The sequence below is a fragment of the Tympanuchus pallidicinctus genome, unplaced genomic scaffold (genome assembly GCF_026119805.1).
Source record: "Tympanuchus pallidicinctus isolate F22 unplaced genomic scaffold, pur_lepc_1.0 scaffold6, whole genome shotgun sequence".
In the NCBI taxonomy this organism is placed as follows: Eukaryota; Metazoa; Chordata; class Aves; order Galliformes; family Phasianidae; genus Tympanuchus; species Tympanuchus pallidicinctus.
In genome coordinates this window covers 10,399,187-10,425,834 of record NW_026294780.1, presented here as the reverse complement: position 1 = coordinate 10,425,834, position 26,648 = coordinate 10,399,187, and the positions used below count along the sequence as shown (strand labels likewise).

General features: G+C 41.2%; 1 protein-coding gene across 8 annotated transcripts in view; it reads right to left on the bottom strand.

The window, feature by feature from the left end:
• Positions 1 to 26,648, bottom strand: part of MAP4K4 (mitogen-activated protein kinase kinase kinase kinase 4) — a 149,103-nt gene that overhangs the window by 22,127 nt on the left and 100,328 nt on the right. For 3 of the 8 annotated variants that reach the window (XM_052664863.1, XM_052664864.1, XM_052664868.1), the window contains exons 9-22: positions 24,884 to 24,962; positions 22,739 to 22,914; positions 21,997 to 22,069; positions 21,318 to 21,528; positions 13,929 to 14,090; positions 11,741 to 11,827; positions 10,833 to 11,048; positions 7,313 to 7,474; positions 5,095 to 5,325; positions 4,075 to 4,181; positions 3,003 to 3,154; positions 2,233 to 2,330; positions 883 to 1,058; positions 249 to 369 (exon numbers count right to left, since the gene is read on the bottom strand). In XM_052664863.1, the coding sequence (XP_052520823.1) occupies positions 249 to 369; positions 883 to 1,058; positions 2,233 to 2,330; positions 3,003 to 3,154; positions 4,075 to 4,181; positions 5,095 to 5,325; positions 7,313 to 7,474; positions 10,833 to 11,048; positions 11,741 to 11,827; positions 13,929 to 14,090; positions 21,318 to 21,528; positions 21,997 to 22,069; positions 22,739 to 22,914; positions 24,884 to 24,962 (2,051 nt within the window). The remainder of the gene's footprint in view (positions 1 to 248; positions 370 to 882; positions 1,059 to 2,232; positions 2,331 to 3,002; positions 3,155 to 4,074; positions 4,182 to 5,094; positions 5,326 to 7,312; positions 7,475 to 10,832; positions 11,049 to 11,740; positions 11,828 to 13,928; positions 14,091 to 21,317; positions 21,529 to 21,996; positions 22,070 to 22,738; positions 22,915 to 24,883; positions 24,963 to 26,648) is intronic. The other 5 variants (XM_052664869.1, XM_052664870.1, XM_052664866.1 and 2 more) reach the window with 3 other exon arrangements.

Sequence of the window (26,648 nt, the reverse complement as noted above, 5' to 3'; positions counted from 1 at the left end):
CAGGCTTTGAGCTACTCTACATGGTGCTGCCATGGGTGTCACTGGAAAGCATGCAAAACAGTAGCAAAGGGTGAAGGGCTACTCTCCTCTTTGCATGCATCAAACACCTTGCTCATCTGAAATTCACTAGAGCTGTGTCTTGATAATACGAACAACGAATATAATGTAGAAACAGCATGGGTGAATGAGCGAGTGGGTTAATGAGCACAGAAAAGGTGCAACACTGCACAGAGAAGGAAAAGCAATACCTGTCGGACAATTAAGGTGCCCTCCTTAGAAGGAGTCAAGGCAGGTTCACTCTCCACATCATCATGGACAATCATAGTTTTTACAGACTCTGTTTCACCATTGCTCAAGTTCAGTGTTGACCTATTTGCCAGATAAAAAAATAATCAGGATGAGATAAGAGTATTTGTGTCCTAACTCTCCACACCAAGGTACAGTCAAAATTGAATTTGAGATTGTGACCAGGGTGGAATATTTACATAACCTGCCTACAAAAGCTTCTCTCAAAAAAAAAGTTAGAAATTTGTTAAACACTGCTAAAACTACAAATCCAAACAGAGAAGAGGGAAAGGATATAATTTACAGGTAGAAGTGCAGTCCAGCCTACTTCACTCTGGGCCCACAGCACTTTCTTGAGGAGCTGCAAAACTGATTTCTCGCTTAGAGAAATAACTTAAAGAGACTTATCTGTTAACTCGGCTCCTAAATGCCCAGCTTGATTTTGAAAAGATTTTTGGAATTTGAGTGCACAAGGCTGCTATGCCTTGTTCATAGGTTGCTGTAAGCTGACAGAACTAACGCACAAGCCAAAATGTCCCAACGTTCTTTTCCTTCAACCCCCTAAGAGGAAAAACAAAAGCGAAACACAAAACTAACACTGCTCGGACATCATCTGGTCCAGAAGTGGATTCATCTGCTCCTTCTTGTTCCATATCATCATCTTCTTCATCTGTTGTCCCCGACTCTTCACTTGAGGACGAATAATCTGTCACTTTATGCGGAGGTCGCACATCCTCTACTGCTCGCAGCTCCTTTGCCAATGCAGTTAAATCCTGACAGGAAAAGGAGGAAAAAACTGTGTTGCAGTCAACAGAGAAGAGTTTGCAAGGCAGTGAATTAGTGCCAAAGTTCACTCACTTGTCCACTGCTGTGTTTCCATGGCAGTACTGTTTCCTTTGATTTAACTCTAAACTACTTTGATTACGACTTCAGTTTATTCCACTATATCATATGAAAGACTTACATAAGCATCCAGATCTACTTTTACTCAGCGGTTGACTGCTGCAGTTCATTTTTAACTTTGCAGGCCAATAGCATCCACCACAAGATAGTAGAAGGAGTTTAAGAGTTACTGAGCCACCGAAGGCACAGTGTATTTGACCAGTTGCACAGAGCTGACCACCTTTAAACCTTTTCACTCATGTCCAGGTTCATGGATCTGCTCTAAGTTCACCTGAGCAGTCAGATTCTTTAGTGCTAACTCAGTCACACACAACTGCATGGGACATAAGCAGCTTTCCTGTCAGGAGCTTGGGGTGTGGATAAAACAGGTTTACGGTCAGTGCAAGCTGCTCTTAACTGTGTAGCTATGATTTATTTAGATTAATATGGTTTATGGCAAATACTTCACATACTATACACCAGAAGTGAAGGACCAACCTCTCGTTCTCTGCATTCGTTTATTTAAATGAGCAGCTCTAACTGAGAGATTTGGGTGCCAGTGCAGAATCATGACAGCAAGTGAAAGAAGTTGTATGGAAAGCTGGAATTACTGCCAAAACCTCCTGTGAACCCCAGCACACATAAAACTCTAATTAACCATAGCAGCAACCAGATGAAGGAAACATTAGAAAATTTTCAGAGGAAACAGCAACATTTTAAGGTCTTACCACTTCTCCCTGCACCATTCAGCACAGCATTGGTACATTCAGGTCAAATGCATTATCATTGGTCCAGTCACAGCAAGGAAACACAAGATTGAAAGAAAGAGAATATGAAGGTTAGGAAGGAAGCAGATGAGAGAGAAGAAATCAATTCCCAAGAGAGAACAAATTCTATTGTTTAAGGGATGTATAAAGGCAATTGCATAGCCAAGAACTTACTGGCAGGCCCACACAAACTCCAGCTGAAGTTTGCCCTCGATGACACCATGAATGGAAATTCACACAGTATTTTGGGGGACTACTTAAGCGTGAGGGAGGACAGGAGAAAGCAGGTGCAACTTACAGCAGGCTTGATAGGTCTGAAGACCTCCTTCTTCTCTTCAGGCTTTTTAGGTGCACTTTCATGACGCTGCGATGGTGAACCCTCTGATTTGGATGATGCTGTATGTTTCAAGAAGAAAAACAGAACAAAACAGGGGTTTCACCAAGAAGGTAAAATATGTTTTCTTATCCCACTTCGGAGTGAAGAAGAGAGCTGAGAAAGCTATTAAGGCAGCATGTGACAGCAATACATCAGTTTCACTGGTTCATTATTACATCTTCTCTGAACGACTTTACAAAAAATTCTTCCTAAACTCTGATCTTTATAAGTGCAGCTGACCTGTAAATGTAAATTGTCACACAAATGTGAAAGTAGTTGCAGATACCATCTCTTTTGCACAACGAATTGGGTTTGCAGGTGATTAGATCTGCATAATTTGACTGAAACCACAAGTTGAATAACGTGGATTGGCATCTAATGTGCCCCTACCTGAGATCCATCCCTAGAGGACTGCACCCATTCAAAAGACACCAAAGTGAGAGACAATATGCATCATGAGATGTAGCAGTGAATGAACACGGAAAGTGTTTCACTGTTCCCTGATATATTTGTATTGTCTCTCTTTCCTAAGCAGGCATGCATAGACAAAAGGGGGGGGGGGAGTTGAAAACTAAGCTATCCAGTACTGTACGTTCAAAGGCCTTTCCCAATGATGGTTACAATCCTTCATTACTGAGTGTTACATGGCTCAGTAAAAAACCCTGTGTTCTGGTAAGGGAGAAAGGACTTACATCTCATCCGGAACCGCTCGCCAGACCCACTCTGAGAGCCAGGGTGGGAACCAGGCTGGGAGCCAGAGTTGCTTGAACCTGAAGAACTGCCACTGCCTGGTCTTGGTACGAGCTTCTCCACCCTTTCCCACAGCAGGCGAGGCTCTATATTGCTGTATCAGAGGAGTGAAAAAAGCCTTGGTCATGCACTTCAGATTTCTGTTTCTAAACTCAAACCTCATTCTTCCCCAGTGTTCTGCTAATAACTGATCTATAAGAACACCTCACACTGAGCTGAGAGTCTCAATGACAGCTCACAACACAAGCAATGACTCCCTCTGAAATACCTATTATCTCATTTGAGATGGCTCAAAGCAAAATGTTTACGTAGGTATAAGCTTTTCATTTTATTAGGAATTCCCTACCTGTCATTCTTACATATCTAACCCAAAGCGACTGGATCTCTCAGGCTGGATGCAACAGGTTTTAAATTGGCTCAGAAGAGCCCTGGCCACCCAAGCACAAGCCAGAAAGCTGGAAATTCCTGTCCCTCTTGGAATACCCTCACCCATTTCCAGCAAGCAAGTCTTGCTTTGCTGAGATTCAAAAGCAATCCCTTTCTCCTCCCTCCTGACCTCCAATGTTCTATGTTAAAGCTTAAGGTTGCTTCTGCCTCTCTTCAAGTCTGATTCTGGCTGAGAGGTTGGAAAGTTTCTCAGATCTCTTCAGTTTAGATCTTACAAACACTACTGCTGCCAGCAACCCTCACAGTAACCCAAGATGACCCATTGCTCCAGGAGGCATGATATTCACCAATTGCCACATTTTTCAGTAATGCTAAGGATACTTTGAAATTGTTGCAAAAGTCATAGGGCAGGCAACTCAGAGAAGGAGAGGCAAGAGGAAATTTAGCCAGTGTTTGTTGGCACATGTGGAGTACCAAGGGAAATTAATATTAATCATTACTGACTGGTAATGGTGAAAAACTGACCATTTCTTCCTTTCACATCCAGTAGGTATACCAAAAACTCTGAAAAAAAATTCTAGCTTCCCATAAACACAGGAAGGCATGGATATAGACAAGCTGACAAACCTCGTGGAGTTTCTTTGACCTGCTTGGTTATTTTGCTGCCCACTGCCCTGCAGTGGAGAATCACGACGGGACAGAACTGGTGATCGGGATGTTGTTCTCACAGGTACCTTGAGAGGAAAAAGTCTGAGTTAAATCCATGAAAAGGAGAGAAAGAAGAGGAAGATTACATCTCTCCTGCTACAGAATATATTATGATTTTAACACCACTTAGACTATGCTCAAATTAGCATCAACAACCAAAAGCAATAAAACAAATACCCACAAAACCTTAATAGGAATGCTGTTCAGATTTTGAAGAAAACTCAGAAGTTCAATCTTAAGTTTAATGTTAAGTAGTGCTTAATAACTACCACGCAAACACATACACACCTCACTACCTTCCAACTACTGAGACACTTGAAAAGAATACAGCACTTTGACTGAAGCAGGGGAGGCACAAAGCAATTTGCTGAAACAGCATGAGAATTAGGAGAATAAGCTTAGGGAAAACCAAACAAATGCCCAGGAATGGATCAGCAGAAGGCAAAGACTGGTGGTGTAGCAGGAATATACTTAGAAGAAGCAAATCCCAGTGGATGGAAAGGGCTTGTGGGGAGAGGAGGAGGAAATATTGAATGTTTCCTTTTTGTTCAGTTCCATTTCAATTTCAAATATGTCTATGATTCACAGTTTGGGCTGCTACCAAATGAAGAAGAAAATTAACTCTGAGCAATAACCTCAGGGATATTTTAAATTCTTTCTGGAATACAGTAATGATTTGTTAACTTTGCATAATCAATTGTCTCTCTGAAATAGCTGCATTCTATAAATAATTGTCAATTTTATACGAAGCTTCAATATTGTACTTCAGGTTCATTATTGTTTGCCCAGTGAATGAACACCTACATGATGATCTGCCTTCTAAAAAGCTGTCACCGTGGTTATGAGGGCATGGTCTTCCCAGTGCCCAGCCTACGACATCCTTCAAAAAAAAATCATCATCATCAAGAAACAGCATACATCTGTCTTTCTACTCCTTACCCTTGGAGGCACCTCGTCACTGTCTGATCTAGCCCAAGCCTTTTGGGTAGGGTCGGGTACCTCCGACTTAGAGTCAGAACTCTGATTTAGCACTTCACTGCGTGAAGGTGGATATGGGTCCTGGGAACGAAGATGGTGATGAGCAAATTTGGGAGAAGGGTCACTGAAGGAATGGGATCGCGAGACAGGGGAAACATTGTTCTTGAGAGATGCCAGATGGGACCACTGTACCTTACAAGAAAACAAAACATAAAACATTCAATGCGCTCAGAATAACTGGCTGTCCAATTAACACAGAATAAAGGCAGGTGGGGTGGGCAGAGACAAATTGTTATGGCATTAGGTAAGCGTGGGGTGGAATCAATGCACTTAAAAGCGAGGCAAGCGCCCAAAGAACGCAACAGACTGAAAATACAGCACATATGCATTTTTGTGAGATACGCTCTCCACATACACATACACTAGTGCCCAAAAGAAAAGGGGACCTAATATCTGCACCATGAGCCTGGGGCCAAAGGCCACCCAAGACACAAGTCATCTTCTGCTCCCCAGTCTTCAGCAGACTTTGGCCAGCCCTCATGGCAGCACCGATGGCTTGGGAAATTTGAAGTGGTGATCCAATTGAAGAAACGTACAAAATTAAGGAAGGCCATGAAGTGTACAAACCAACAGATGTTTACGTTACCTAAAAAATTTGGAAACTAGATACAGTTCCAAACTTTTGGAGAACGGCCATAACAAAAAAGCCTTTATTCCTTTATAGTCGTTGCAATATATATACAAAAACATAATATGTATTATTGTATATAGTATACATATGGACAATGCATATTATACATATACCATATATGTACCATATACCGTACATATATACATATTCATAAACAAACTAAACACACACATACACAAGCACATATTCAATTACAGATACTAAGAAGGCACAGCAGTGACTCCAGAGGTAAAAACTCTTCAGGATTCTCCTTGAAATCCACACTGACCCTCCACTCCAGCCTAAACACATATTTCCAAGTTAATTTCTGAAGCCAAGGAGGAGACAAGATCATAACTGAGGAACACGCTGCCTTTGCACCTAATAATTAATCAAAACTTCACTTTCAACTTCATTTTCAGTAGGTTGGTTGTGTGTATTTTTATTGGGTTATTATTTCCTCAATTTTTATACACACAGCTGTTGAAGAGCCTGATTATTCTTAATGTGAGTGGAAGGCCAGACTTTAAAAGTAACAGGCACAGAGAGCATGAAAATACAAGTGCAGTACTTTGAAATAATCATAGAGGTTTGAATAAAAGCCAGGAATTAATGAGTCAGAGATGAAGTTCCGTCCTGATTTCTCCCACTCTCTCGTCTGCTCAAATTCTCCTGTCACCCAGAAGAGCTGCAATGCCTAGTCACAATCAGGAACAGGTTTAGCTTGCACTGTCATCAACCGACTTATTTGGGAGAAAGAAATTCTGCATGGAAACAGATGAGCTTAATATAGAACCACACTTTTAATTTAGCATATCTCGACTGCTCAGAACTTACAGGTTATTTATAAGTTTTAGACCAGATTTTTTTTTAATTTATACAGTAATTCCTAAGAGATATAGCTACCAAGTTCTGGAGGTTTTCATTAGCAAACAACAGAATGATGGCAATCACATAGCTCAGTGGTTTCAACCTTTTTTGGATTTTCCAGGGTGGTAACAGAGCTTTATTTAGCAAGTATAAGCTTACTGACAACAAACTTGCTTTTCTTAGTCATGCTTTGTGGATTTCTTTGAAGCTTTGCTTCTGTTAAAAAAAATGTGGGTTTTTTTGTTGGTTTTTTTTTTGGTTTTTTTTTTGTATCTTTTCCAAAGAGTTTAGAAGAGTAAATCAGCTCACTTCCTTTCCGAACATTCTTTTTGATAGCAAATATTTTGCACGGATCAAATTCTGAATTGTAGAAGTGTTTTGCAACTGTGACCAGTATTTAGCCTGCTATTCTCCTCTTGCACAGATAACAACAGAATAACAGTTTTCTTTAAAAACAAAGCAGAAATCTACCCCTTTATCAAAACAATTAGCAAAAACATACAAAGTCAATCTACTAAATAAGCTACTTCGTGTAAGAGCGTTACTCTTTACATAAGACTTTCTATGTGCCAAGATCTGAAAAAGTGAAGGAAACACGTTAGGACTTCTAGGCTCACCAGTATTTTCCTGGGCACTTACTTGGGGCTCCATTGGCCTCTGCAGGGCAGGCTGAGCAGGTTCTGAGTTTCCATTGGAAAAGGACTCTGATCTTGAAGGCACTGGTGGCTCCAATACTTTGCCCATCTGCTTAGACTGTGCTTCAGGGGAGCCCTGATTAGTTTTTCTAAATCTCTCCTCCACCTTAAGAAAAAAAACAAAACAAAACAGGCTATATCAGGAGTCAATAAAACCAACTGCAGTAGAAATAAGAAGGTGTCTAGCCCTCTTCTTTTGCCATAAAGAAATATACTTGAGGCTTGGCAGGGTTTTCATCCCTGCAGGTTTCACCAGCAATCTAAAACATGCAGTGAGTTGCATCAAAACAGCAAGTATGCCAACATGGGAAATACGTACTAGGAAAGATCTTACAGCAGGCAGTATGTTGTGAAGTCATAGGAAAGACTGTCAGGGTGCTTCTTTCTGCCTAGACTATTTAGCACCCATCAGCAGACATAGACAGCAAAAGGGATGTGTGAAAACAGAAACAACTTTACTATTTAAAAGTATCTTTCCCATTGTTATCCCTCATTATAAGTAGAAACCCCACTAAATTAAAGGGAAGTACATTATTTCAGTTATATGTTTTCCTCTGCATGTCTCTTCAGCAATGTAAGAAGAGATAGCTAGGATATGCTTCTCTATCTGGTAATACTTGAGGCAGTTCACCTTTAGGTATGAAGTTGTAGGACTACTCAACCCCTCTCTTATCAGATGGCCCTGAAACAACATCAAAAAGCTGCACTCTGACCTCAGACTGCAGAGAACAGCCCCTGCAACCTATTTCTGGTTCTCAGAGCCACGTAGAAGTGACTGTATGCTAACCCAGAGTTTTTCGAAGGGAAGATTCTATCAGAAAAGTGCTCAGCCCTCAAAGAATATCAAGTAAGCTCCCCATGTAGAAATGTCACCTCTTTAAAGTCTGTGGCATTGAAAACAAAGAGAGCAGTATGGAGGGAAAGAGACGGAAGGAGATATGAAATATCCTCCCATTTCCTACAATGAGCCACTGCTGGAATCACAGCAGTGTGTGCTGTGCTTTCCAGTCAGAGGAGTTGCCACTGAGGAACTCTATGCTCCCAGCACTTTACCAAATGTTAAAGAACAAACTGAAAGCTGGGGCTGATTTTATTTGTTGAGATGCTGCTCATATGGTCAGCTTTCACCCTTGTGCCCGGAGCATGAAACCATCATTGAGGTGCAGCATCCTAATTGCTCCTTAGCAATGTTGGCATGATGAAACTATTTCTATATCCATGTTGGAAGACAGATGAGAGTCTCCAGGACTCCTTAGCAAGGCTGCTTTACAAACCCAACCTGCCTCTGCTTTCCAAAATTTGAGGACAGTAACAGTTTGCCTATGGGAGCAACCACAGAACCAAGCTTCTGCCAAGTCCACACAAAATACACCACGTCTTGAGAAATACTGCAATAATGAAGACAAGTATCTTCACCATACAATCATTTTCAATATCATGTCAGTCTCACAGGCCAAACTCCTCTTATCAGACTCCTTCTTATGAATAGAATAAGGAAAAGCCCCAAGCCTTTCTGTCTGAAGGAACAAGCTTTAATGTCTCTAGCTTAAATGACAGGAGGTTTCCTCCACAAAGAACACAAACTGCACAAGCCGCGTGTCCTTAAAGACTGGCAAGGCATGGGAAAGAGACAGTTCATCCCTGGATTGAAGTAATCCCTGTTGTAGTCATCTGACTGTCTGGACCAGAAAATGCTATTAAGTTTCATTTCTTGTTCTAAGCTTCCTTCTGTTTCCTAGAGCCAATTTTAGAAATCATTTTCCTTATATACTCATTGGAGCTGGAATGAGGAAAAAAAAGCCCAGATCATCATTAGACTTAGCCAGGACTGGAAAGTTAGCCCACACTGGATTATCATCTTGATGGTCAACGTCTCAGTGGACAAAGACTTTCTCTGGACTGAAGTTTTTGTGAAAGTATGAGGCACAGAATACTTGCTCCAAGTCACTAATTCATGTCAAAAATTACATTGGCTGATGCTTGCTTTTAAGACTAACTGGTGTCGCTCCCACTGCCAGACAAAGAGATACTGGGCTATACTTCTATTGCACTTTTTTAAAGAAAATATTACAGGGCAATCTCCAAGAAAATCTGAGTACTCACACATCTTTTTCCTTTGCCTTCACTTTATTCCTTCTACCTAGCACAATCATAATAGGAAAAGATTACGTTAAAAGAGCTGAGTCAGCACTTCTGTTAAAGCACTTTGAATTTTTAGGAGTTTTTCTCCTTTTCAACTCTGAAAGGAAAAAGGGAGAGGAAGAATAGAGATGTTTCTCTGTCTCTCCAAAGCCCTCCCTCTGGCAGGACAGGAGTGCTGGACTGGCACTGTGCTTTCACCAAGGCAGGCCAGGAATGCACACCAGGAAAAGAGGGCAGGTTCCACACCTGCACCACAACACGCTGGACAAGTCTGAACCTTTTCCAGGAGAAATACACATACCAAGTATTTCAGCCAAGAACAGATGAGATAGCAAAGTGTGGTTTATGAAGAACTTGGACAAGAGTACCTCTAAGAAAATGAGGTTTTGCTCATCAAGTCCCAACAGCAATACTTCAAAGGCAGTGAAATACTAGTGGACATAGGTGGACTGAAAGCTATTCTATGTTTAACAACCACAAAGATTTTTTTTGTTGCTCTTGTTCCAAAATGTATTTACCTCGCTCATACACACTGGTGATGAATGCCATTAAGAGTTTTGACCAGCACGGCCCACTCTATTGGCTTGCAGGCAGCATAATGTTCAAAGGAAATACAAGAAAAGGACTGCTGAAGAAGCCAAGTACGCATCAAAGAGGTAGTTGCTTGCTTAGCAACGTTCACCATGGACCAGTGAAGTCAGGGAACCATTCACTGAAACAAACAGAGCTGTGATGATTTCAGATGGACTTGTGAGTGCCTGAAGTTCAATAAAGCAGCACTACAGAGTATCATAAAACCAAGCTGTGAACTCAGCAGGTAGTGCTTAACACATGAGAAATGAAATCATCTCAATTCAGGCTTGTATTTATCTGAAGCAAATTTCTAAGAGCATGGACTAAAGCATCTACAGGTGCTGTGTGCAACCATCCCTCACAGGTCTGTGTTTTCCAATTCCCTCCAAATTTCCAGTTCTCAGTACCTGCCAGCAACACAGTCTGACAAGTGCACTCGTACTTCCTGTGAAGACATCTTGATAAAGTCCAGATGAGATTACCTCCCTGACTGGACGATTCCAATAGCAGGTACCCCTCAATCTGCAGCATTTCAGAAATTCTTTCAACCCTTTACATCTAAAAACTGCAACTTACAATGACAGCAGAAGTATTCAGAAATATTCCTTGGGTTGAACCAACATTTAAAAACATCCCTCCCCTCAATCGCAACACTTTAGTCTCCAACCATACTGCAGCAGAGCCATGATGCCAACAGGTGCAGAGATGGGAGAGCAAGTAGCATATTTCTGTACATGAGCAGGACTTACCTCACGCGCTCTTTCAGCAGGCTCATAGTGGGATTTTGGCTCAGGGGTATGATAGCTTTGCTTATTTCTTTCCTGCTGCTGCTGCTGTTGCTGTTGCTGCTGCTGCTGCCGCCTGTGATCATGCTGCAGTGACAGGAGGTAGGCTTGCTCCTGCTGCAACTGGCGCTGGAGCCGCTCAGCCTGTCGATGCTCCTCCATCTCTCTCCATCTGTATTCCTTTGAGAGAATGTGTGAGTAATTCAAGACATGGCATGGAATATATGGTAGACATGTCCCCATCCATCCCATTAAAAATGCACGTTTTTGGTTGCTGTTGCTTTGTTTTTTTTATTTATTTCATTGTTAAAGTGTAACCAAAAGCTAAGTTGGATCAATATGACATGCGTCTCATGGAAACAGACAAACTTAATATAGAAACACGCTTTTAATTTAGGGAAAGTTGAGAGCATACTGCTAAGCTTCATGTGATTGGAGAATTATGTCAAAACTGATTTTTATTAAAAGAAAAAAGAACAAAGTTATTTATACTAGATTCAGTGTAAGTTCATAAAACAATGATTTAGAACAACACTAGGCCATTGTATCCCGGGGTGGATTTACATATCATGTGTGCTTTTGATCCGCAACACAAGCACTCTAGTTCTTCAAGGTCTGTTCAGAAACTCGACCGCCAAACCAGAACTGTTCCACTTTAACATAAAGCCTCCTCTTACAGCCCAGAAAGCAGTGTGACCACACAGCACTTCTCATATGTGCCTGTCAGCCCACGACGCTAGCATAAATGGCCTTGTAATCAAGCTCCTTTGTTGTCATACTGTCAGTGCAGCTGTGCCCGACTGAGGGAAGCCTAGGACTGGCCAGATAAATGGATCCTATAGCTACTGAACAAAACAGATACAGTGCTTTACCAGTAACATGGCCTGCTCCTGGAGCAGCTGCTGCTGTAGAATTTCCAAGTGCCGCTGCTCCTCTTCTAGCTGTCGCCTGATATACTCCTGTCACATAGAAATTACCCAGCAATGAATTTATTCAAAAGGAATGCATCAGAACCCCCTGGGTGGCACACCGCACGCTACTTCCCCAGTTCAGCTTTAACGAGAAATGCACTTCAGGGTGGATTAGTGCCTGCAGAAGAATTTAGGAAGCCCTGTCTCCTGAGCATCGTATTTTGGCCCCTTCCATTCCAAAATTTGGACTCCTGCAAATGTTGTCGGCATGAGCCAGAACTCATTTACATATTTTGGAAGTGATTTCAAGAAGCAGCACAATGCACTTGAAGGTTTTGGTAAAGTTAAAACATAGCAAATCTGACTCAACACAGCCAACACAAAGTCACATGCAAGTTGTATTAAACATTAGTTTGTTGCACTGGTGCGATGGACTGTTAGCAACAGCTAGAGCCAGGCTTAGTGCGGGCAGAGCTGGTGCAAGCTCCCCCCAAAGGGGCTCTGCCAAATGCAGTTCAGCCCTGCCCTGCCTTCTCCCCTGCCGCCCTCACCAAAAGCTTCTCCTGAGCAGATGCTGCCAGCCTTGCTGAATTATGCGATGAGTTATGACACAAACAAACATCCACCAGGAAACAGATATTAGACCAAACTCTTGCGATCTAGCCGTCTGTTCGCCTGCAGCCTTCACAGCTCAAGACATTTACCTGCAGCTTTGCCTGACCCCCCTACAACAACTCAAAGTCTGAAGCACCAAACCCAAGCTGGTAACATCCTATCATGCAATTAATGGACGTACGTAACACGTGCATGCGCACACACACACACAAGCACGCGCACACGCACGCAAGCACGCATACGTTTACAGTGTATGCATAAAGAAATTAATGGTTCAGTGATACAGTGATGGGAGCTATAGAAAGTCTTGCGACAGACTGATGGCGTCCACTATGTTGTCATTACGCACACTGGCTGAGCCGTCGTTGAGGGGAACAAAAACTCTAAGAGGGGACACGTCTTGTCTCTTTTAAATAAAAAACAATTTGTAGTCGTTTGACTGCATCAATTAACCATTCGTCATTATTGGCACTGTGCGTAATTTGCATTTCAACAGTTTAAAAAGCAGCTGGGGGAATACCCGGTGTCTGCCCAAAAGCAAATTGCTGTGCTGTAATTAAAGATTTTCCATATTTATTCCCATTGGTTAGTCTTCTCTTCTTTTGACTCAAAAAATCTTTGAAACATATATAAACACAATAAAATTCCCCAGTAACATCATCATCAATGATCTCAATGACTTTATGGAAGAAAAATTAGGTATGTCAGGCCAAAACCAACACTCCTGAAGGTAATAGGAAATTTACAAGTCAGCCTCTAGGAGATTAATTTTGGCTTTTTATTTGAGATCACAGTGATGCAGAGTAATTATTACCTTGATTATCAACCCGATCAGAGTTTTTAAGTAATTTTTAAAACATGAAGATTCCATGCATAAAATCGGCAGCTCAATTTCATATGGTTTCAAAGGTTTCTCACCTGTACTTTCAGTGTGTTAAGAGCACTCTGACAACTTAAGACATATTTGCTGCCTGAATTGGCATACACTATTATACTTGATTTTAAATAAAGTGAGATTGCATATTTAACTGTATGAATTTTAGAAAGGAAAATCTTCTGCAGCTCAAAGGTTCCACCACAAACTCAGAATATGCAAAACTTGTGAAGACCCTCTGACCCACACTGTGTGCCAGAAGTTGACAGGCAACAAAACTGCCTTTCTCTCGGAGGCCTCTTGAACATGGGGCACATCCTGCAAGAACCACAGATCCAGAAAGACAAACCTCTAAATGGTTTTCAGTCAGTGATTACCAATTACCAATTCTGATGGTTTTTAGTCAAGTCCAGAGACACGAGCTGAATTTAGAGTAACTACCGTAACAAAAGGTCTTTTTTGAGGGAACATTGAGGCTGCAACAATTTTCCATAAAGCCCTACAATCTGTGTTAGTGCCTTTGCTGTCAGAGACAACAAAGATGAAAATGCCAGCATATGGCTGTCTCTAGACTGTTTTAGCCTTATTACTTTTTAGAAAACAAAATTAGAATCAAGAAGAAACAAACCCATTCCATATATATACGTATCATGGACTCACCTGCTCCCTTTCTACCCTCCTCTTTTCCTCCTCTGCTCTTCTTCTCTCTTCCTCTTCCTTACGTCTCCTCTCCATTTCTTCCAGACGTCTTTTTTCTTCCTGTTCCCTCCGCCTTTGCTCACGCTCTTGTTGCCTGCGAGCTTCCCGTTCTCTTCTTTGTTGCTACAAAAAGGGAAAAGAAACCACAAAGTTTTACTTTTGTTGTTATCAAAGAAAGAGGTGGGGTTGTTTTCTGCTGGGAAGAGAGGGATTTACCAGGACTGGCAAGCTCTGCAACTAAGTGACAAAACATTTTATGCAAGCGCTCCATCAGGAAACTAACTTATACCTAGCAAAAAGCTACCTCTAAAGGCATCACTTACTATCCTGGGCTTCTTATATAAGAAGTCACATACCATATTTTTGACAGTTGTGGTGTGGAAGCTCACCTCTGCTCATCAAAACAGAGACTTGCACTGAAATCTCAATCTCCAAGGCACTGTTATCTCAATCTCTGAGGCACTGTTGAACTTGAGTATAAAGCAGAGGGACAGTTTTCTGGGCTTCAACACATTACCTAGTTGTTTCCAGCAGGAAATGATCAGCCTCACTGAATCAGCTAAAAGTCAAACGAGAACCATCTGAGCTTTTGCTAAGCAGCTTCTCTTTCAAAGACTAGCTTATGGTCGGCTAAGAATCTGGCGGTGTTGGGTCAACAATCAAACTCAATTTAATGTACTGCCCAAAACTTTGCCCGACAGAGAATGAAGGCTGACCAACAGCACCTCAGCCCCTCCCAGAACATCAAAAGCACCTATATGTAAAAGACATAAAAGAGCTGAGTTAAGCTTTTATGCTTCCACAGATAAGCTTCCACACATGACCCAAATCCAAACTGGTGCCCATAAGTCTGCTCAAATCTAAAAAGAATTTGGAAAACAGCTCTAAAAAGCACGAACCAACTCATTTGCGTCCAGATACAACCACGTATGACATTCAGAGAAGACATTTTAAATGCCCATACAGTCGTGACCAACTCTTTCAGCACTTCTGCAGAAGCATCCAGTTTGTCCACCTACCTCAAAATCCCAGGCAGCCTCCCACAACTGCCTGAGTGTCAAAAGACCCAGCTGTCTCCTGTTCAACTATTTATCTACTTTTTCTTTTATTACAGAGTTCTACAATATGATAAAAAGCAGAGAATACATTTGAACAAGAAAAAATAAGCATACTCAAACTTAATCCCAAATCCAACAGTAAAACCCCAAGCCCATCGGTTATTGCTTTTTACATTCAGATCAATACAATCACCACTTTTTTTTGTTGATGCAAAGCTGCCACATATCTACCAGTTTAGGGCACTACGAACAGTCTTGTAAGAACGCTCTGATTAAGATTTTGAGGGGGTTCATAAATCCATCGTTATGGGTGCGTTTTTCACTGAAAGTGCTTTGTTCACTGAATGAGCAAAGGCCCAACTACACTCCTTGGGCTACTTCATGGAATTGGGATGAGCTTCCTCTACTCACTATGTTACCTTACATGCCTATGAAACAGTTGAAAGTCCAACAGCTTTGTTGCCTTCTGGAATCAATGCTGACACAACTCAGGCATGTTAAGAATTGGTAATAAAAAAAAATGGGCTGCATTATGATTCTCTTTAACTACATGCTGTTTTGGAAAACATACAATTTCCTTGAAGACCACTGTTCAAATATACTTTTCTCTACTATGACCCCTTTCTTCCTTGCCCAAAAGGACATCCTAGGTTCATTACCACCTCTCTATGCCCTGAAGGACAAGTTTCTCTCTCTCTGCCTTCTTCTCAGAAACATAGCTTCTGCACTCTTGCACATCCTCTCCTAACTAAACACATCTACCAGTCTTTCCTCTCTTGTTTAAGGAAGCTCTCTTCAATGAAGATAGATACAGAAATAGTTGGAGTGCTGCAAGGCAGCTGTCAAACACAGTGCATTTCATAGGTTTCACTGCTCCCTCTCCTTCACTTCGATGTTTAAAGGCATTAAACAGGCACTCTTATTTCTGAATATACATATCTGTGTCAAACAATTTCTATATTTAAGTCAATATATTTGAGTGCCTCTTGGCTAATCAAGTCTGACAGGCTCTTTGTTTAAGAAAACTAAGATACGAAGTGCAATAATTCTGTTGCCCTGCGGATGTGAGAGACAACACACTGCTGGCTGCTTAATATGCACATTCATCAACTCAAACACTTCTTAAGCATATGAAGCCTGCCTGTCTAACAACACTGTGTTGACGTTATCAAGTGGATATTCTGCAAATCTTGTGATGGCATCATTCTCGTTACAAGGAAAATGGGCAGAGTTTGAATCTTTCAGACAACACAAATTCATCGCTTCTTGAACCAACAAAGGAATAGTCAACAATAAATAAATTGAACTTACTAATATAAAAACAAGTTACAATTTGACTAAGAGACAGCTGACTCCCCATGGCATCATGAAAACAATTATTGACTGTTACAAGACTAGATTTTTCAGCCACTCCTGAACAAGACTGCTAACTTTTTAGCTGAATATTTATTATCCAACCTTTTTTTTTTGTTTTAAAGGCAGATTTTCTGCCACCAATGTGCAATTAAGTCAACTCCCCAAAGCACAAACACATTATTCGTTATTGTCTAGACACCAAAGAGCACAGCGAGATGGCATTTCAGTGCATTGCTACTGCCTTCCCACCAGAAATCCCCTCAACCCAATGCCATGCAGGTAGAAAGCAAGGACCTGGCACCACATGCATATTCACAAATACCCTACACCATCTGTTTATTCTCAGTCTCCTAACTATAGGAGAAAAATTCCCCTTCCTTTGAGCACTACCTTGTAACCTGAGCACCGGAACAGTGACTGCTAACAAAGTGGAACTGACTTAACAACCACAGGGAAAGGAAATCCACAGTGACAAGCAACTCTTGGATCCGACTCTACAGTTTGTCAAAAGTAATGGCAAAGGCGGTTAGTTGCAAGCTGTCGTTGACCCAAGATGGCTTCAGGAGCAGCCCTTTAGGTGATTTCCAACCATGTTTCTGTTGGCACAAGGTTACCTGGTTGCCTCCAGTAATCCTTCCACAGAGATAAAGCCCTGGCCACTGAGTTCCTTTAGCTTGCCCCAAGGAAGGGAAAATCACTAAAATCTGCGGCCTGAGTCAAAACTATTGTCAGTTCTGTTTACAGAACTTGAACTTCTGACTTTAGTAAGTGTGGTTGTAAGATGTTGTAATTTTTATCATACACTACAGAACAGTTCTGGTGTAAAACAGTGTTCTTCTACATACACATTAGGTATCAAGTAAATATCAGGATTAAGCGGATGCATGTATCTTCTGTAGTTGGATACGGTATTACCAACTTTCTTATCCATATAAGATGAACAGTTTATTTTCAAAAAGGTAATCAATAACCAGAAGGTAAGTATAGGAACTACTCAAAGAAATATCAGAGATGATGAAACAGAATTTTTATAGAACACACGCAACCTCAATCATAAAACACCAGAAACACGCAGAGACGTAAATAAGATACAGAAAACACAATGTATATACTCAGGCTCTTCAGCTGGCTTTAGGGTGCATTTAGGATGATCTCATAGCAGTACCCTACACCTCCACGTTGGAAGGCCATGTAGTAGAGTATGATTTACCAGGAGGGGGCAATGCAACTACACATGCAGTTGGTATTTACCAACAGATCTAGGACCCAGTTCATACAATGAAATGCCTAAGGTGGATATAGACCTCCTCATTTAATATTCAAGAATATTATTACACTGCCTTGTTCTCAGGTAAAGGTTGAGAAATATATATGTTAATTATCTGTTTCACAGAGAATTGGGCAGGCTGGTATCAGCTTAGGAAGAGGATTATTAAGGTTGATAGAGGGACTTTTGCTTTGCTCACACAACAGATAAGCCAGATGTAGAACTTCTTACTCAGTACCAGTCCAAAGTGCAGGCAATTCAAATGAAGTAGATATGAATAATCTCCTCATATGTAAAAGAAACAAAGCTACAGCAAAAATCACCTGCGGGTATAAGTACATTAGCATCTTAGTTCAAATCAGGAGTGCTCTTTTGAAGTGAATCATCCAATCATCTCCCCTTACCAGGTTTTGTTTCATATTTTAAAGAGGTCTCACAGTGCCAACCACTCCTTTTGGACGAAATTAAAAGGGCAAATGTGCTCCAACCACAAGCAGGCAGGCAGTCTAGACCTCAGCTAATCCAAAGCAATTCCTCTTGTCTTCAAACACTGGTAGTGAAGCCTTTGGGTCCTCAGCACTCTAATTATTGAGCTCCACAAATCTGTTTCTATTGGAGCTATACCCTAACACCACAAGAACATCCATCTTAGGTTCTCATTACCAGGCATATAATTTCATCTGGTTATCCTGACCTACAGAGGTCCACACAGAATGGGATACAGAACAGCTAATTCTGAATGTGTCAAACCAGACTCAGTTTTGCAAAGTATAAATTTCGGTGCCTTTCCATGTGCGTTACACTGAGCACTGGGACCACCATGTTGATGAACAGAAGCATGATGAACCTGTTAGAACAGCCTAGAACAACCCTCAGGTTTCTTGTTTTAACCATCCAAGTATACTCATATGTCATATAGCAGATATTTATGCAATGAAGCTTTATGCACATTCTAAAGTGGGGTGAGGAGGAGGAGGAGCAATCCTCTTCTCAAAATGTTTCAAATAATTTCCTGCCCTTTGACTTTGTATAATTTCCATCTCCTAATATATAAATAATAAGGTCCCTGTAACAGCGACTTTTAAAAGTCACCTTTATGCCATTTAAAAAGCCATCTTTTCTTACACACTGCTGAGAATTACAGTTTTTGGCAGGTATCCTAAGCACCATTTCTGTTGCAGTCTTAGTCAAAACCGTCTAGGCTCTGTGTCAGCATTGTAAGAACAAGCCCTCGATTTTAATTTAGGAAGAGGGAGACAAGTAACTAGGCCAGGGAGATTATCTAATGCACAGAATTCTTTCCTAAGAATGTCAAACAGGTATACCAAAACATATGCTGCACACAAGCAAAAATTACAAGAAAGCAGTGCTTATTAATAATATCCAAAAACTGATATAAACTCAAAGATTCAATGCCTGATGCTAATCGTAACTCACATTACCAAGCTCCTCATTGTTTACTGGCTTCATCAAACAGTGGGTGAGTTAAGGACAAAGTGACAACATTTCAGTATTTTGGCCTTCAATTGTGTCACAATACTGATGTTTATCTAAATATGTGTCTACTACCCTTCCCCCATCTTAAAAAGCTTGTTTTGGCAGATGCTTAGTTAAGAATCACTGGGGAACATGCATTTTTCCAACCGAAGATCCAACAAATTAAGTGAGCTGTTTTTTTTTTTAAGTTCTGAAGCCATTTTTAATTCACTTTAAGAACTCCCCCACCATCATCTGTAAAAGAAAACCTTTAGAGCTCATCACTCATATTAATGACTTTAAGGGAACCAGGCAGAGGTTACAGACTCAATAAAAGGTAATAGCTCTTCTCTTTCAAACTCTACATAGTTTACCGTATAACCTTATTCAGTAATACATCAACCTACATTACATGATGTCTTGTGGTTGCTGAAGCTGTTAGTTCTGTCTTGTATTTTAAGAAGCAGCAAGACTGCTTTAAACATAACTTTCAGGTAATTGCCTCTTCTTTCAGATGCTCAGCAACTTATGATTTCTGCAACTTCCCAAATGCCATTCAACCCTGTGCAGCAAAGAGACACGTTGCTTTGTTTCCATTAATAGCAGCTGCATTTCCTTTATTTTAATATGAAATTCCAGATTTTAAAGTTTGTACTGGTTACTGAAGTTAAATGACTTAGATAATTTAATTGTAATACCCCTCCCTCACCAAAGAACTACTCCCCAGAGAACCCTAGACATAGAAGAGGCATTTAAAAGAACTTACTGACCCTCAGACTAAAATCAAGCTTAGAACAGAAGTGGTATCTCTCACCCACACCTGACAACGTAAATTTTTAAAAAAATATTTTCATATCAGCCCCTTGTTTTCTTTTTATAGTGTATTTTTGTCATCTGTTCCCCTGAAAAATTGTTGCACAGCCAAAGTCTAAAAACAGCTGGATGAGCAAGGATGTTTATCTTGGCAGTCTCAGAAGGGTGGGGAAGAAAGAAAGAAGAAATGGAGTTTATATGTCTCCCCCTTGTCCCTCCTCCTGGCTCTATGTGTGGCTGAGCGTTTGCTACCAGTCCCTTCTTATAACAGCACTGAACTCTCTGGCACACTTAAAAAGGAGGGATAAGGAGCATAGCGTGACCTGGAAAGCCATTTGGAATTTTCTGCTATTTGTTACATAAACACATCACATGAAATTCGAAGTCGGGATGCAAATTAACATTTGGTACTGGTTGCCTCCTTGTTAAGCATTCGCAGGATTTGGAAAATCAGACTGGGTGTAGTTTTTTCACCATTGCTAAGTGAACAGTAGAAACAGTGACTCAATAAGAGGTCATTTAAGGACAACTGGAGTTTGACCCTGCATTTCCTGCAGAGCCAGATGACTGGTTTCACTGTAGCTCTCATGCCCAGCTTTGGCTGAAGAGCTGTTTTGAAATCTTTTACCTCAGAAGCTCACACTGACTATTCCATCTACACAGCTATAAACACACATAAGAGGCGAAAAGGAACAATGTTTTACACATTCGTTTTTTTCCCCTAACCTCCAGGTTGCACATGCAAACTGCTTACTTACCATATTACAGAAGAGTGAGTTAAGTATTAATGATTTTTGTACAATTATAAATTTAGGATTGATTTTTAAATCATACTTATTAATCTGTGTCACTTCTAGTCATCATGCTACTATGTATGAGGGAACAATATATGACAAAATAGGTTTCTACCTAACACGAATGAGTGTCAAACACAGCTGCTTGAGAAAGTTTTCCAGTGAAATTCTAAGCACATCACGGCCTCCCAAAAATCATTTTGATGCACTGCCCAGTTTTAAAAAAAAATCTGCACAGTAATAATGTCTCTTGTTCTCTATAGCTACCTAGAGTCTAGACACGTTGCCTCTTCTTTGGAACAGAAACCAAGGCCCAGACTTCCCCAGATACTTTCAAACAACTAAGGCTTTGGCTCCTCTTGCCTTCACAGGAGCTCCTGGAAATTCAATAGTTTGGAATACTGCTCACATTCATGTAGGCAGACTTGGGTTTAAATCTTCTGCGCTACGTTTGCCAGTGAATTTGTACATTTTCTTTCCTGAGATGTTCTGAGGCTACAGAGAACTCTTTCTAAATGGGCATGGGTATGGGAAAAACAAGTGGAAGAGAGGCTCTTGCTCCCAGGCTCCAGTCTGCTGTCTCTACCTCTTCCAGCCGTCTCCTTTGCTCCTTCTGCTGCTCAATGCGCTTCTGTCTCTCTGCCAGTAGCTGCCTCTTGTACTCCTCCTGCTCACGGAGCTGCTGCTCCTGCAGCAGCTGCTGTCTCCGAAGGGCTTCGGATCGTTCCTTGTTTTCCTGCTGCAGCCTCAGGAAATCACGTCGGAGGGTTGATTCTCCAGGCACATTGACAATGGAGCTGCAACAAAAGGAAGTTGAAGTCTCTCATACAAAAAAAAAACCTGATGGGCCATTAAATACCTTTTCCAAAGCAGGGAAACATTAATAAAACATATAATGATGTTAAATTTTAATCTCATTTCTTTCAAAACGACACTGGATGCACATCAAATACGCACTCTCAGTGGAAGGCGTGAAATGAGGCCAAGCAAAATACGGACCAACTCTGACATGCTGGAGCCCCTGACCAATCACATTTGCAATAAATCTCCTTCCATCCAGAGCTCTCTGGCTCTAAGCCATACAACAGGGAGCTTTAAAACCTTCAGCAGTCACAGAAGAGGCATTCAAACCCTTTGGGTGGTTTGTGCAGCTTGTGCATGCACTTAATAGAAAACAGAAATTTAGCATGCTCCTGATTTACGTCATGGGCATTTAGACTTGCTTAGCATGGACTGCTCAGAACCCTGCAAAGAGAAATTATTACCTTGGCTCTCCTTCTTGTTCAGGCACTTCCTCCTCTTCTTCCTCACTTCCACTATATTCATACTCCGTCTCATCTAAAGGAAAGAAACATAGACAGTGCTTATCTTATATTTCAGGACAGTGTAGATTTGAAACAGTGCCTTAATGAACCAGTTCCTAACCCCTTCAGTGAGACGGTCCATCTCAGACCCTAGGATTCATTAACATACACATACAAGCCCATCTTACCACACGAGTAGCAACACAGTGCTCTGCAGTAAACTTTTGGCAAATTCCCTGAATGACACCAAGTTCTACACGTAAGACAAAACATCTGGGGTATCGTGGCACCACCTGAACAAAGAGAATAGGCTGCCCGAGACATTTGCTTCACGGGTCTCGTGATGCGTTACTTCCTGAGTTTGATTTATGGCATCATTCCAGAAATGAACCTACCACAGAACAAAAAATGCAAAGGCATAAATGCCAATATCCTCCTGAATACTGTTTAATGCTCAGACGGAAGAGGCAGTAACTCAAAAGGGAGTAAACGCAACTTCTCTGAAAACAAGATGCTTGCACCTGATATTTTCTCCATATAATGACAGAACAAAACTCAAAAGCCTGCTGAGAGTCAACACATGAATTAAAAAAGAACATCTCAAGGACATGGGGTTTTTTGGCAGTGGGGATATAGACCAAAAAGCAAGACAAAAATATCTACTCTTAGTAAGCTGCAAGAATGGATTTTTAGAAGTGCATACCTTTCTCTCCTCTCTTCTTCCTGGTCCTGTCTATATGGTCCTTAAGCTGGATTCGGACTTGCCTTTCATTTGGTTGGTCACGTATAAATGGATGTTTCAGTAGTTGCTCTGTAGAAGGTCGCTGCATGTAATTCTTCACTAGACAACCCTCTATAAAGCTGAAAAACTTTTTTGACCTGAGGAAGCAGGAAAGGGGGAAAAAAAAAAGCAAAACAAAGTAAGATCACAGCCACAACTCAGCTCAAACATCTTTTCCCATTCTTCCCCAAAATCTAACTCCTTTCCTCGAAGAGCATCACATCCCAGAAGATGGCAAAAAAGCTGTTTGCAAGCGTGCTTCCAAAACAGAGCCAAGCATGCTCCAGCTGAGCACTGGGCTGGGCGGACACAGGGCAATGCCAACATACCTGCAGTGCTTTGGCACAGCCTTGCAGAAATGCGCCCTCTTTCACAGGCTTAATTGCCCTGAAATGCAGGATATATTAGTGAAAGCAAATCATGCAAACCCAGCTCTGCTACTTCTGGACTGGAGCTGGCTTGCATCCAGCTTGCTTGGAGCACAGGCAGGGCAGCTCTGGTGTGTCTCCACCTGCCCATGCTATCTAAGGGCATGTCTACTTCAGACAAGCCATGAGGAAAGCCGCAAGAGTTGCTGCCAACACTGCACTAATGCAAGCAGCACCATGCACACTGCTGCTTTTACAGGCAACCTGGGTTCACTGAGAAGGGTCTATAAGAGCTTAAGATTATTTATTTTCTACCTGAAGACCCACACAAAGCAATTCTCACAGAATAACACGCGATGTTGAACAATGCTGTCCATTCAACACCAGCACTTGGGGGCAAATTCTCACTGGTACAATTTAAGGGATATAAACTGAACTGAGTTCCTCCTGCACACTGCGTAAAGTGACAGGGAATGGAAATCTGTCAAGCTGGGGCACCGCCATTCTCAACCTGCACTTAATTTGAACTCTCCAAAGAGGATCTCTCCAGACAGAAGTCTCCAAACAAATTGCCTTTCAAAATGCCAGCAAGGGAAATATTCACAACTGCATTTTTCACCATTTGGCCTATTTTCTCATAACCTGATATTGACTACAGTAAATAAAAACAGTTGAGTCCCAGCAGCCCCGGCTTTGGCCAGATTCACTTTTTGATTGCTTGGTGTTCTCAAGCTGCTCCCGTGCTTGGGCAGCAAATGTTTCTATTATCTGGTTAAATGCAAAACCAACAATGGTTTCCATCCATTGCTTCACTTTCCTAGTGCCATGTAGGAGGACGAATTCAAGCTAACTTCACTCTTTTTTTGTTACTGCTCACCCCTAGAATGTTACGACTCTGAATAAAAAGCAATAAAAAAGTTCATGAAATGTTTGTACAAATACTTTAACACATGCAGAAAGCAGATTCGAAAGAGGGAGTGGGATACCCTGACAGCATAAGTGCATAAATAAGTCAACTCAGGCAAACACCAAGTCCAGCAAGCAAACCAAGATCATATTATGTTGAATATGGCAAATCACTATTTTGACAGGATCACAGCATTCTGCGATCACATTCAATCTATGTGAAACCTCTTCCAGGGAGTATTTTCATTTCATATATGCCAGTCATAACCAGTAACTGTGAGGAAATCCTCCGATACTAATGGATTCTTCTCAGCTGGCAAGGAGCACACACTCAATTTCAATCGTTTACAATAATTACAATAAAAGCCTTCATTACTTTTAATAGCTCCTTTCAACTTAGCAACTAGTACACTACAGTGCTGCTCTGCTTCTGTGTTATGATACACCGGAGAAAACGTACTGCTTATTAAGAGTGCTGCAGGAGTTTATTTTTTAAAACACAGTTCTATTTGTCACCTTAATACTGATGCTGTTCCATAGAGGGAAAAAAAAACACGCTTCATTTTTATTTTCATAGAATTCAGTACCATACCTCTGGGACAAACAGAACTAAATAAACAATACACGCTTTTTATTTTATGCTTTGGTTCAATGGCACAGGAGATAACAGCAGAGTGATTTTAGGTAACAAATTGCCCTCCAGTTCTGTGGAATTGGAAGCAGAATGATAAGCACAAAGACAAAATACCATGGCTACAAAAGAAGACAGAAACAAGAGGCAATGTATACATACCATTTCTTGGATTTTAACCGGGGGGGAGGGTTTCTGGGTATCAGAAAGAGTGCCCTCATGGGATGCATGTCACAAAGTGCTGGAGGACAGAAGACAAAACCAAACACAAATATGTAGGCATTTGCTTAGTTGCTCTCTGTCAATACCATGGCTTCAGCTCCCACAGACATTCCCACAATCCCCACCACACATGCATTAATTGTAGATAGCAACCCAGCTAGATGGAATTTGACCAAAATGACAACAATTCTGTAGCTCAACATGCTAAGGGCAGCCCCAGAGATCACGGCACACATTAACCTTCAGAATCAATCACAATGGGAACATTTGTGCACAGCCCTCCTCCATTTCCAAGTTATCTAACTTAAGTTTTGCTCAAGAGAATACTGGGAGACAATGATGGCAGAAAGGAAGAAAACCAGTTACTTTTACATGTAAGTTCTTCACTTTCCCTCCTCTCCCATACACAAACAACTAAAGCAGGATGCCTCATTTTCACTCTCCAAACTTGAAGCTTTTCTATATTCCCAGGCCTGCAGATTTCGAAACATAGAAGTATCAATATGGAAAAAATAAATTAAAAAAAAATATATTCCCTGCAGAACTGCAGTGTAAACCTGAACTCTCTTAATTCAGAGAGCATGGAACTGGAGTCTGGAATTTCTGCCAGACAATCTTTCCTGCTGTGCTGGAGCAGAAGTACCACGGCAGAGCTGACAGAGCAGGGAAGGAGGCTGCCCAAGAAAGGAAACTGAAAGCAAATCCTCCATTTTGATCATCTTCCCATGGCTGACCCCTTGCACCACAATTCCAGCTCCAATGATCTCCGCAGGAAGAGGAAATGTCTTCCATGCACAAGAAACTCAGGACAAACAGACTGACATGATAGGAATCCAGGTTTCTGAGACAAGAGGCCACAATGCTGGTGGAGAAAACTCTTGGATGCCCACGGATTCTACTAGATCACCAACTTTAAGGACAGATTTTTCAGCTGCCTCTTAAGGAGGCAGATCTCACATACCAGTGGACAGTCCAAGGCAAGAGCTATTTAGCATTAACACAGGATTTTTGCTTACTTTCAAAATGCCCTTCTTTCACATGAAAAGGGGCAAAGGGGCCACAATTTTTTTCAGTGCGAAGATGAAAAAATATTCCTGTCCAATTCCAGGCTTACAAAGCCCACTGAAACAGCCTTTAATTGAGAGCCTCCCAGGCAACTCAATGCTCTGAACAAGAAGGTAATGCAAAAAGGAGGTCAAGTGGTAGCTCAAATGCTGTTAACACAGGGCTGGCTGAGGTGTCCTGGGAGCAGCTCTCATATGGGCATTCATGCAAACTTGCCATTAGAAAGGGAAAAAAACCCAAACCATCAGACCTCCTACAACGTGAATCCAAACAAGAATGTCATGCCTCGTTTTATGAATTTTACATTAACAACAGCAATGATCTAGCAGAGGCTGCAAATGAAATGACTGCTTTTTTTTCTGGTAGGAAAATGTCAATACTTCATTTCAATGCAATCATTTCAAGTTTCAAGCTGGGCTCTTGTGTGGTGGTGGCGTTTGTTTACAGTTAGAAAGAAATTAATATTGTAGTTTACTCTTAAGTACTTTAGCCTGCTGGGTTTTTTTAAATCCAGAGCCAAAGCTGGGAGTGGGGGTAAGAATATCTTCCTATATCCTAAGGATTTTTTCCAGTTTTCTCCCTCAAAAATATCAACATCAACTCATGAGCGCTTTTAAGCAGTAAGCATAAATAAAGTTCA